The sequence below is a fragment of the Numida meleagris genome, chromosome 2 (assembly GCF_002078875.1).
Source record: "Numida meleagris isolate 19003 breed g44 Domestic line chromosome 2, NumMel1.0, whole genome shotgun sequence".
Classification (NCBI taxonomy): Eukaryota; Metazoa; Chordata; class Aves; order Galliformes; family Numididae; genus Numida; species Numida meleagris.
In genome coordinates this window covers 97,027,127-97,039,172 of record NC_034410.1, presented here as the reverse complement: position 1 = coordinate 97,039,172, position 12,046 = coordinate 97,027,127, and the positions used below count along the sequence as shown (strand labels likewise).

At 38.5% G+C, this 12,046-nt stretch overlaps 1 protein-coding gene across 7 annotated transcripts in view; it reads right to left on the bottom strand.

Annotated features, from left to right (window-relative positions):
- PPP4R1 (protein phosphatase 4 regulatory subunit 1) overlaps positions 1-12,046 on the bottom strand; it is a 59,720-nt gene that overhangs the window by 32,750 nt on the left and 14,924 nt on the right. For 6 of the 7 annotated variants that reach the window (XM_021388749.1, XM_021388747.1, XM_021388750.1 and 3 more), the window contains one exon: positions 4,316-4,422. The exons of the other annotated variant lie outside the window; for it this stretch is intronic. In XM_021388749.1, the coding sequence (XP_021244424.1) occupies positions 4,316-4,422 (107 nt within the window). The remainder of the gene's footprint in view (positions 1-4,315; positions 4,423-12,046) is intronic. 7 annotated transcript variants of the gene reach the window in all.

Below are 12,046 nucleotides of genomic sequence, written 5' to 3'. Positions count from 1 at the left end.
CTGGTGCCCAGTTTTGCAAGAACACCAAGCAAAATACCAATAATGTTCCAGTCACAGCTGAGGCTAACTTTCAAAGGAAGTTACTGGTACTTGCGCATACAGTGATGAAGCGCTTTCTCATATAAGCCATTCACAAGCTGGTGTGGGAAAAAAAGTTTGAATACAAATTTATACAAGTGATGGAGAAAGACATAAGAGCCTTGTTCAAGCTCCTGCAAGCCTGTGACCAGTCCACATTTGAGAATGAAGAAGATCCAGCTGTTTCAACACAGACACAAGTATTTTAACACTAACAAGGGTTACTGAGGGATAAATTAACATTTGCCAAGCACCAAACCTCAATGGGTTCAAAGCCACCAGAAAAACATTTTAGTGGCATACTTAGCATCCCTAAAGAATGACAGAAATGGCTAAGTGATTGAATAGTAGATTCAAGGTATCACATCGTTACCACAGCTCTAACTATTCTAGGGACCTCACTACCAAAGATTACAGAGAATTCCAGAGTTAATAAGGACTTAAAATAAAAATAAATTAAAAAACAAAAACAAAAAAAAACCACAGCAAAATCACATGTGGAGCAGGAATACCCATCTACAGCAGTGGAGACAAACACCAAAGTAAATACGACTTCCAAACAGTTGAGATTTGGAGAAAAGACTTATTTGGCAAATAAGTGCGTTGGAAGTGGTATATTATTCCCCAGCTACCACTGACAGTTTTCCTCCCCCGAAGCAGCTATTCTCTGATGCCATTTACAGCAGGGCATGGAGCACAGCAATTCCTGCTCAAAGTTGGCAGCATTGTCTTGAGAGCACCTTATTTTCAGTACTGTCTGAAGCGGGTGTTTTTTCATTAGAAATATATTAGTGATTCTACAGCTGCAAAGCCGAATACAACCTGGAACCACTTCGTTAGAAAGCATCCAAAACGCCCTGCCAAGAAGAGATCTGCTTTATACAATTTGTACATGTAATTACACCAAACTCTTCTTCACAAACCACATTTCACGCAGCTCATTGTTCACCTGCAACCCACAAACTGACTGTTGACAGAAAGACGTTGAAGCATCACTTAGTATTCCAGAAGCAATACTTAATTCTTTTACCCTGGCACAAACAAAGAAACTTTGCTAAAGTAGGACCATCTGAAGAGTCCAAGAGACTTCTTACCAAAAGCTATTTGAGAACTTTCTGTCAACAGTTTTTTAGAAATTGTTTTAGAGCTGATTTTCACCTTTGTCATGATGCCTCAAAAATGTGGGTCATGGCTAGCCCACTGATATATCAAGATCTGTGTCAATCATACTGATACATAGTCTTTCTGTACCCTTCCTCCTGAAATCATTTATTTGGATCTCTTTCCAGAGAAGATTAATTTTTATTTCACACCAATGCAGCATTTAGCACAACAAAGATGCCATTTAGATTCTTTGAGTGTTGTCACAGTACAAGAACAAAAGTAATTATTGTTTTGAAATTCTCTTGCTTGCAAACACAAAATGAAATGGCTGTCTCATTGTAGTCCCAACTCATCAAAAAAAAAAAAAAGGAAAACTTAACACATTGATTTCGGGTAGAGACCATGTCTGAAAAACATCATCCCAGCTACAGGACAGACTTCAGAAGCTATATTAATTACATACATTAGGTATTAATAGGGCAAAGGACTGCTTAGACATCTTTAGGATCGTTGATTGAACAAGAAAATACCCCCAAAAAGTCAGAAAACAAGCATTAGACTAATGAGCAACCATATATCAGAAAAGAGAAGATTTATATACAGCTCATTTGTACTTCCCAACAATTTACTTCTTCATACATTTAAACATGACTTGAGTCCAGGATGGTTCTAAATGCACAAATGTGGCTCTAACCAAGCAAGTCAAACTGCAAAGGCAATTTTATGTTTTCTTCTTCCAAATTCAGTTATTTTATGTTTGACAGTGCAAGTTGGAAAAAATATGAAAAAAACACCAGACACATATGAAAAGTGAAAAACAATTCCAGTCACAGCAATTTTAACAAAACAAAAAAATCTACAGTACTGTTTAAATAATCATGAAAGAACATGTATTATAAAAATACAATACAGATTGAGCTCCCTAAATGAATTCGGGTATGGGTTAAGACAAAAGGATATTCTAATTACCTGTCTTAAAGAAACAGACTGGGTCCAATACAGCAACTGCTCGAGGCATGAAACTCACAGTTAAGTCTGCAGAAATTTAATTTGTGGAGCAGCTGCAGAATCCAGTGCTACTAGTTTGGCAGATCTAAGACAATCTTTACAATGCAGGAAAAGCCTGAAATGCTGCTTTTACTGATGCTGAGAAAATATCAACCCTGACTAAAAATGCACTCCACCCCTGTTAGAGGAAACAAACTGATTTGAGCTCAGCTCTTGGCTTTCATTCCATCTCTACCTAAACAAACTTCACTTTGACACACTTAGTTGGTTACCAATGAAAAGTCTAGGGCTACAAAATCACTGCACAAGGTCATTCTCCCCTGCACGGATCTGTCCTATTTTCCAAAGTCAAAATGAAACTTCAGCAAGTTCCTGATACTCAGAGCGGTTATGACCACCACACAAACAAGCACTGCATACATATGGATTTCAGAAGCAGAGCTTAGCTAGGGAAGTGCTCTAGAAACAGTGGCACGCCATTATTCATTATTAAAGACATTTAATTTCAAATTAACAGTGACTTCTTTTTCCTCTTAAAGAATCCTTGGAGAAGTACTCAATACAATTATGTAATGCTTACGTTCCTGGCTGAGCAAGGACATTAGCTCACAAAAACAAAAATGTGCATTTTAAATGAAGAGGGTAGGAACTTACAGGACACTTTTTTACCCTTGGAGCATTATGTTTTACAGCTCTAGAAGGGAGAACTAATGGATCTTAAACAAAAGAAACAAATTTTCCCCTCATAAAAGACTTAATACGAGGCTTTTTTTTAACCCTCCATATCATTCACACAGCAATAAAGGAACAAACTTCAGATCTTCTCTGATGTTTTGCTGTTAAAGCCTTTTTTCTTTCTTCTGATGCTTTAACTGTATCAGCACTGTGTTAAGTTAAACTCAAGTCTTTCAACTTGTTCTAGAGAATCTTCAGCCTGGAATTTTGTTGCAGCACTGTCCACATCATTTTTCCCCTCAGTTTCCCTCTTTAAAGCATTCTTCCTTTCTTTCAAATTTGTTTTTCATTATTATCCTACTTTTGCTTTTTATTCCAAGCACCCAGCAGCCTCAACATATCAGCAAAAGAACTTCTCTATCTATAGAGCCTTTCTATTCATTATTGATACCTACATCTTGCCTATCAATTCATAGAATCATAGAATCCTTAAGGCTGGAAAAGATCACTAAGATCATCCAGTCCAACTGGCCACCTACCACCAACGTTGCCCACTAATTCTTAGTACAACATCTATATGTTTCTTTAACACCTCTAGGAACTGTGACTCCACCACCTCCCTGGGCAGCCTGTTCCAATGCCTCACCACTCTTCCAGGGAAGTTTTTCCAAATACCCAACCTGAACTTCCCCTGCCACAACTTAGGGCCAGTCCCTCTCATCCTATCGCTAGTTACATGGGCGAAGAGGCCAATCCCAACCTCACCAGGTCATTGTACGGAGTGATAAGGTCTCCCCTGAGCTTCCTCTTCTCTAGACCGTACAATCCCAGTTCCTTCAGCCGCTCCCCATAAGACTTGTGCTCCAGACCCTTCACAGCTTCATTGCCCTTCTCTGGACACACTACAGGGCCTCAATGTCTTTCCTGTAGTGAGGGGCCCAAAACCAAACACAGTACTCAAGGTGCAGCCTCACCAGAGCTAAGTACAGGGGAACGATCACCTCCCTGCTCCTGCTGCTTCTGTTGTCTTCACCACCAATTTCCCAAAAGGGTCCAAGGGAATAACTTCAGCATTCAAATTTTGTCAGAATGGGAGTCTTGCACAGAGCTTGGCAAGTATCTTTTCAAAGCAATAAATTGATCTTTATCCACAAACCTAAAATTAACATGAAGATTTACTGAGTAGCCAAAGTACATGACAAATTATTTTGAAATATACCAATGGGAAGTGGTAGTCCCACACACTGAAGTAGTTCAATTCTGTTGAAGAGAAGAGCAAGGAAAAAAGTGTCTTTGGGGGAATGATTCAGAGAAATGGAACTTTACAGCATTTAATTGCATTCTGCAGAAACCTAGTCTGAGTATTAAAGAAGAGAGAGAAGACATTGGTCCGACTTCAGCAATTCTGATATTCCCTCATTAACCCAATAAAATGTTTAGTGCTACCTACCTGAATCATCAGCTAATCTGCTGATTCTCTCCAACACAGCAATACAATCTCTCTCATCATCACTGACTTCCTTCAAAGTGTCCAGTAAACTTCGCGCCACCATTTGCCTAGTTTACAGGAAAGATTTTAGAAAATAGCATTATTCGTATCCAAAAACATAGCCAAATCATATAGGTTTCTTAAACCAAACAGTAAAATTTTACAAAGATTCAATTTTAACTCAGTAAATTCAGTTACACTGCTTTAGGAATTCTTTATTCCGACATTCAGAATAATCTTAAGAACTGTTAACTTCAAACGTAGCATTAATATAAATATATAGATATCCCTTTAGCTTACAAGGATAAAAGAAACCAGTCACAAATTTAAAGAATGGTAAATATCTGACAAATGAGCAAACCAGATCTTAAGTCAGCATCAGCCTTCCATCCTCACCTTTGAATTCCCTCACTTGCTTCATAAAAAGCAAGACAACACCAATATTCTTAGAAGAGTTTTAAACACAGTTACAAATTTATTTTCATAAACAAAGTGCGAAAACTTAAGCTGAAGACTTCCAAACCAATGATAACCTTTAAAGGGTAAACTTGATTCAAATTCAATGTAGAGCAGTGCGGATATTCTGTGATGATAAAAAGAACACAAGCAAATGCCTGGGACACATGTACTTGGGACAAACATTAAGAGAAGTCACAAATGAAACACTAAGAAAACACAAAAACAATCCAAATCATCATCTCAGTTACTAATTCTAATTCAAAAGAAATTTTTCTAAGGGTAATCTTCTAAGAGACAAGATGCAGCCAAATTTGACTGTTCGTTCTGTAAGGGGTCTGTTGCAGCCTACATTACAGTCATACCCTTCAGTCACCTAGAGAGCCCTAAACCCTAAGTTTTTAAGCTGACAGCTTTTTTTTTTAAGCTGACAGCACAGCAAGTAACCTTTTTTTTCCCCCTCAACAGCAGCCTGCAATGGCGTATGGCTGTCTCTAGCTGGTTTTCACCATGTGGGGCTATGTGGGTTGAACATCAGAGAGCTAGCAGGATTATCCCAACAATGAAATGGGCCAAGTAACACTGTCCAGCATGCTGCTAGCCCTTGTATTGCACCTGAGCTGTTTATTTAAAATGCTAAAGCAGCAAGGGTCAAGGGCCAGATAGTTCCAGAACGGACTGACAGAAACACTGTTAGTATACAGCCTAGAAATAAGCACTGTTGAAAAACAGCAGTGCTGTAAACAAGAGCAGAAGCATGCATTTGATCACAACAAATGCAAAAATACTCTTATAACGAATTTCCTTTTCCTCACTCTTTTCACCTTTCAACTTGGTAGAAGTGCCATGTCTCTAGGCAGAGATCTTGATTTTCAGTTGGAAGTTGAGCTATCAAAATCCTAACAGAGGGAAACAGACTATGTGACACACTAACCTAGAAGCAGAGTTGACTTGGTCTTTTAAAGGGCTGGACAGCTCTGAAAAGAGAAGAGGAACATATGAAGTAGATTTCATACATCAGCCTGCCTGGATGCATCTCTCTCTCCCACAAATTTATGTAATCTTGGAAAGCAAGAGACATGACAAGTGATCCGATGTGCTGGAATTTTGTGCCTACTCATACAGATGCAACAACAGTGACTGGAGAGTGGACGTATCGCCATAAGTAAGAAATGGCGATAACCAATCCCTTGCACAACTAAACAAAACCATGCAACTCAGATATTGCTCCAAGCCGACCATGGAGACAGAATTGAGTTTTAGAATAACATGCTTCCAATCAAGTGCACTGTCAATAACCTTTTACCCTAGTGATTCAGAAGAGCTATAAATCATGTTGAACTAGTCATCTCAAGCATCTCTTGTATTCCAGATACAGCTTTCTTGCATCTTTTTACTCTATTTAAGACAACATCCAATCTGTCTGGTGCAACAACGGACCCTGGACCTTTAACTTGGCATTTGCATTTACAGAATACTCTACCTGTATCAGCAAGGAGGGATGGGACTCAGAAACACAAAAACAGTCTCAGCAAGTAACGAATCACAATAAACAGTGCTATATTGCACCTGGCTCCTGGGGACTACAGAATGGTCCCTAGCACACTGGGCGATCTGTGAAAACTTATCACCACATAGAACTTCGTTAGCAGTATTCTGAACAGTGGTGGCTGGAAGCCAGTGCCAGTTCCTGTGAGTTGGACGGATGGCTATGCAGAAGTAGCCAACCTGTAAAGTGAGAGTCAAACCTCTTCAAGAAGAGACGAAAACACAAATCCTAGCTTGAAACAGATATGACTTGCTTATTAAACCCATACAAAAGGATATTCAACTTTTTCCAGGGACTGAAGGTAGAAGATAACTCCCACTTGCATCCAGGTGGTACTTCTCACTTTGGTTAATAAACGAATCAACGCATTCACTTTTGGTTTTAGCAGATTCTGGAGAAAACCATCAGGACAAAAGGCAAAAGGGCAAGCTAGACTCACTTCTACAAAACACAACTTGGTTGGCAGCCAGTAATAACAGGGTAATCTTCAACTCCATCTGTCCAGAGTTCCGGGAGATGATATCCACTCATGTCCTCTTAAATATCATAGGTTTTGATTTAGTTCTGCCACTACCTCAACAATCTGTCAAAATTATTCATGTGCCTCCAAAGCAAAAACAACAGGACACAGAGCTAAACCTACTTCACATTTGTCACAGGCCAAGAGCCAGCATGTAGGCAACTAATGAGGAATGACTGGGGCCCTGCAAGCACTTCAGCATGTTCTGTTGGCTGGAGAGAAGAGAGTAAGGAAGGGTCCTCAGTGCCCTAGCAGTCTGATTTCCTCCTCATGCAAACACTGGTAGACTAGCTACAAAAAGCATACAACAGACAACTGCAAAGAACTATCAATGCAGAGTAACATAACATAGGTCTAGTGGTAGCCTGCCCAGCAACTGCCTGGTGAGTACCAGGTGAGCATTTGTGAAACTGGAACAGAGGTCTCTGAAAGATAACCTGTCTGGTCCAGGTACAGATGAAAAGGCATAAAAAAGTGAACACATTTCATCTTCAACAAAGGCAAGGAGATACCTTTTGTGAAAAGGAGGAAGTTGTTTCCTCTACGGATAACGACACCATGTCCGCATAGACTGAAATCTAGCAGGGAATCAGACTCCTTCAAATATATGACACAAATGACTCCACCAACGTCAATGATGGGAACATAAGGGGTTTCAATGGCATTCTGTTAGTACATGTTAAATACCTGGTTATCAGGGCATGACCTAGGACTAGCAATAATAATTTAATGCCATTTCCCTCCTGCTAGGCTTTGGGCAGTGATTACTTCAAATAAGATACCAACGTACATTAAAAGCCCTTAAAAATTCTCAGTGCCAGCCTAATTTTTTTTACTGCAACAATTAATAGAATTGTATCTTTCCATTTCTAGTACGTGATTACTTCAGGTACGCAGACTTACTAGCTGCACTGTCATGTGAAGTTCCAGATCAGCAACACTACAGCTGTAAGCTCTCCAAATTTTTTATTCACCATATATTTCTTCATCATATAACTGTCACCTAGACAGCAACGTGCCTATTTATCCTTTGAATAGGTTACTGGCCAAAAAGAGGGCAAAGACCAAAGGCACGAAGTACAAGTGCTTTAGCTATTGTGTGCAAAAGTGGGAGATAATCAGTGAAGTTCAACTTCCTTTAAGACTTTTTTTATCATCACATGCGGGGAGAGCTCTCACAACACTAGAAAAATGGATGGACTTGCAATTAGAATATTTGTAGACACCACTTCACTGTGATTAGCAGAAGAAAATGGGGATAGATTACAAACACCCTGCCTTTATATCCACATGCAGGACACAGATATTTTGAAGACTGTGCACAAGGACATAATTGGGACATACAATGGTATATTCCAAGAGTAGCTATAAATAATTTTGCATGGCTCATTCAATTCCCTTTTATACACCGACCTTATTTGGAATTCCTACTGGGAGTTGTAAGAGCTGTAATTACTGTGTATCAACCACAGTTATTAGTCCTTTAATACATTTCTACCATAGAATTTAAATGACAAGAGCTCATCTATATAATAGGTGCATTTAGCTAGTAAGCATACCTCTAAAAATATATATATTTTCTTTGCCCATTTTCAGACAAGTTCTAAATCAAGCCTTGAGGACTTGCCACATTTACGTGAGCATCAGTAGTAGTAACTTAGCTTGGCACATTTTCCCCAAAGCAATCTCGAAAGCTATTCTGAATCAACTCCCAATTTAAAAATCAACATATTTGCACATTTCTTAAGAAGCAAGGATTTGTCATTATAAATATCAGGAGTATTGCTGAAGTAATTAAGACTTCTCCTAGTGCTTTGAGAAAATTCTGATGCTTGTCTGGTACATAGGATTTTAACGCACATTTCTAAGCGAAGTTAAACTTGAGTAATTTTTCTTTGGTATGTATTTATCCGCAATTCTGTGATTTGGGGTTTGTTTCATTTTTACTCAATTTTATTCTATGACATACAGTGGGATCAGAAAGACCAAAATATCAGTACAGGGGAAAGGAGAAACTAGAAATGAGATTATCCTACAACAACAAGTTATTTGAGAAACATCCTTGTCAAAATGAATGGCATTACAGTTTCACCTGCACATTTTTGGCATGAGTTTGGCATTTCCTTATTGTCAGTACTCAACAAATAAAAAGAGAGAAAGTTTATACTGGGCAAGGCTGTGCAGAGAAGAGATGAAGTAGGGAAGAAAAAAAAGATAGGGCAGATGTAGACAACCAAGTTCTGAATCAGCTTCTTGAATATAATCTGATCTAAATGAAAATAAGGCAAGGTAACTGAATCACAGAATGGCTTGTGTTAGAAGGGACATTAAAGCCCACCCAGTCCCAACCTCTGCTGTGGACAGGGCTGCCACCCACCAGCTCAGCTGCCCAAGGCCCCATCCAACCTGGCCTTGAGCGCCTCCAGGGATGGGGCACCACAGCTTCTCTGGGCAGCTGTGCCAGTGCCTCACCACCCTCTGAGTAAAGAACACCTGCGTAACATCTAACCTAAATCTCCCCTATCTTTGTTTGAAATCATCTTCCCTAGTCTTACGACTATCAGACCACGTTTATAAGGGAGACCTGTCTTAAGCTTACGGAAGGTCTTGATATATTTCTCATTATCCCACCAAGCCTACTGTCTTTCAAAGAGTTATGATATGTAGTACAGCACCAAGAGATGAAAACAGCTTCCTGTCTCAGTGGGGATACTTCCTGCATGCCAATTCTAATTTTTAATATACACGATGAAATTATGTTCTTGGCTCTTCAAAAAGGAATTAGAAAGGCTTACAACATGGCTTTGAGATACTGATCTATAACATTTAATGATTACTCTTAATTCCTTGGAAATAAATAGACTCCTCAGTTCTCAAAAAGCCTCATTCCATAACAGAGCATATATTCTAAAATTTCTAGATTTATTGCAGAATCACAGAAATATAAAATCAAAATGGATATTGTCATTGTTGGAGTCAGGAATAAAATAATCACATTAAAATAATTCATTGCCACATACGATGCAAAAAAAAATCTCCTTTATGATGCCAATCTCTTCACCACCTGGAGTCTAGAAAGTAAGCAGGCTGCCTTCTATGGACCATGTTAGATAACCATAAAGCATCCTGAAACATCCTAAAGTCACTATCACCAATTCTGGGATTTGGATGAGTCACAGAAGATGTCTGCAGAGATGAGACAGACCATTTCCAGACTTCCACATTCAGTCACAAGTGGTACTGTTCCAACAGAATTTCCATTTTAGTTTGCTTCCATTTAGTTTTTATCTGTGCTGCAGATAATCTTTTATTCAAATCTACCACATATCCTGTTCCTCCGCTCCCTTCGTTCTTTCTCACAGCTGAGAGTCTAGCCAGTAGATAGGCTCTGCTGGGACTCCAGCACCAGCACACAACAGAACTCCTTTGCAACTTCTTATGTTATATTCTCTAAGGGAAAAACAAAGAAGTACTTCAGAACAGAAAGCAGCAAGCTAAGAAGATGACTCAACATTATCTACACCAATAGCCAGGACTGATAAAACTGATGAAAGTCTGCCGCCAAGATCTGCTTTGGTTTGAAGAGAAAGGGCCACAGCAATTCCTTAAATTAAGACTAGGCTGATCAAAAGAAAAGGGTCTGGTCAGGTGCCATCTTGCCACTCAAACAGATCTACTGGTGATTGTTGCACACTTCTGAGCCTTCTTAAGGAGAAACAGAAGCAAGTTAATGACAACAAAGCTTAGCAAAATCCTTAGAAACAGTGGGGACGCTGATCACAACACACCAAAAATCATTACAGCATCCACTCCCACTGTTGAGAAAGCTGGTAGAGGGTTCCTTATCTTACTCTCTTTTTTCAGTTCATCTTGTCAGAAGTTATACATATTTAAATAAAGAGGCAACTTCTCTTTGCAAATTTAAGTTTTATCTACTAATATTTCTTAGGATCCAAACAGATCAATTTCCATTTCAAAGCAACTACCTTTGACCCTCAGACACCAACTGAGAAACCACAAGTGCTCAGGAATCCACTCAAAGGAGACTATGCTTCTGTAGTAATTAGCAAAAACAATTTCAATTATTCATTCAGTATCATCATAGACTGCAAATGTGACACATATGCAGATGACTAATCAGACAAAATGAAAATAAAACCAAATGAAAAAAGAAAGAATACTTAAAATGGCACATATAGATTTATTTTTCCTTTCTAAGAACACTAAAAAAGGGAATTCATGAATTTAATTGAAGGAAAAAGATCTCATCCAAATTTACCTGGGCTCAATGATTAACTTTGGGCATCTACAACTTGGAAGCTTGAACACAAATGAAAGTTTGTCACAGAAACATGGTTTTATTAACTCAATCATAATATAACAAAGTCTGAACCTATGCATAGGTAACTGGATGTGATTATACCATTTTAATGAGACATAAGTTACATTTAAGCTGTTTATTCTAATCTTTTGCCTATGAAACACTCCATTTCACCTCCTTCTAGCAAAAATGTCTCCAATATTTTCTCAGACTGATGCTATATCACCACAAACTGTAATGTCTGTCATCATTCACATTTAACTGCTACTCACTCTTTTCACTATCATATGCTATTTTCTAAATTTTCTTATACCACATAAGGCACCTAGGCCTTACCAAGCATCAATCAGCATGTTTATACCGGAAAAAAAAAAAAAAAAAAAAAAAACAAGAACAGAGAAGAATTATTTACTCCACTCATTTTCCCCTGCAGAAAAACATAAGCAAGCAGAGGACGCATAGAGCTGGACCACATCAACAAAAAGATTTTAAACTTATGCACGCCTCACATCCCAGTAAAGCATTAGGACTATTATTCCTGTTTAAAATTCAAGACACAGCTTGAGTTTCTGAGTTTGTTCTCCACTCTACTGGCTTTTATTATATATTGTCACAATTAAATATCCATAAGTCTAAAAGGTATCTCCTCTTCCTCCCCATGAAACTGGAACAAACAAAAAATCCCTTGTGGCTGATAATGCAAAATACCACAAACTTGAAATTTCCAGAAAGCAGAGAACTTTAAAATCAGACATTTCAGAACTAACTTATACATACAGATTTATGCAGACTATGAGAGAAATCGTAACACATTTGTTAAATTCAGTTAAACCGGGAAGAAAACAA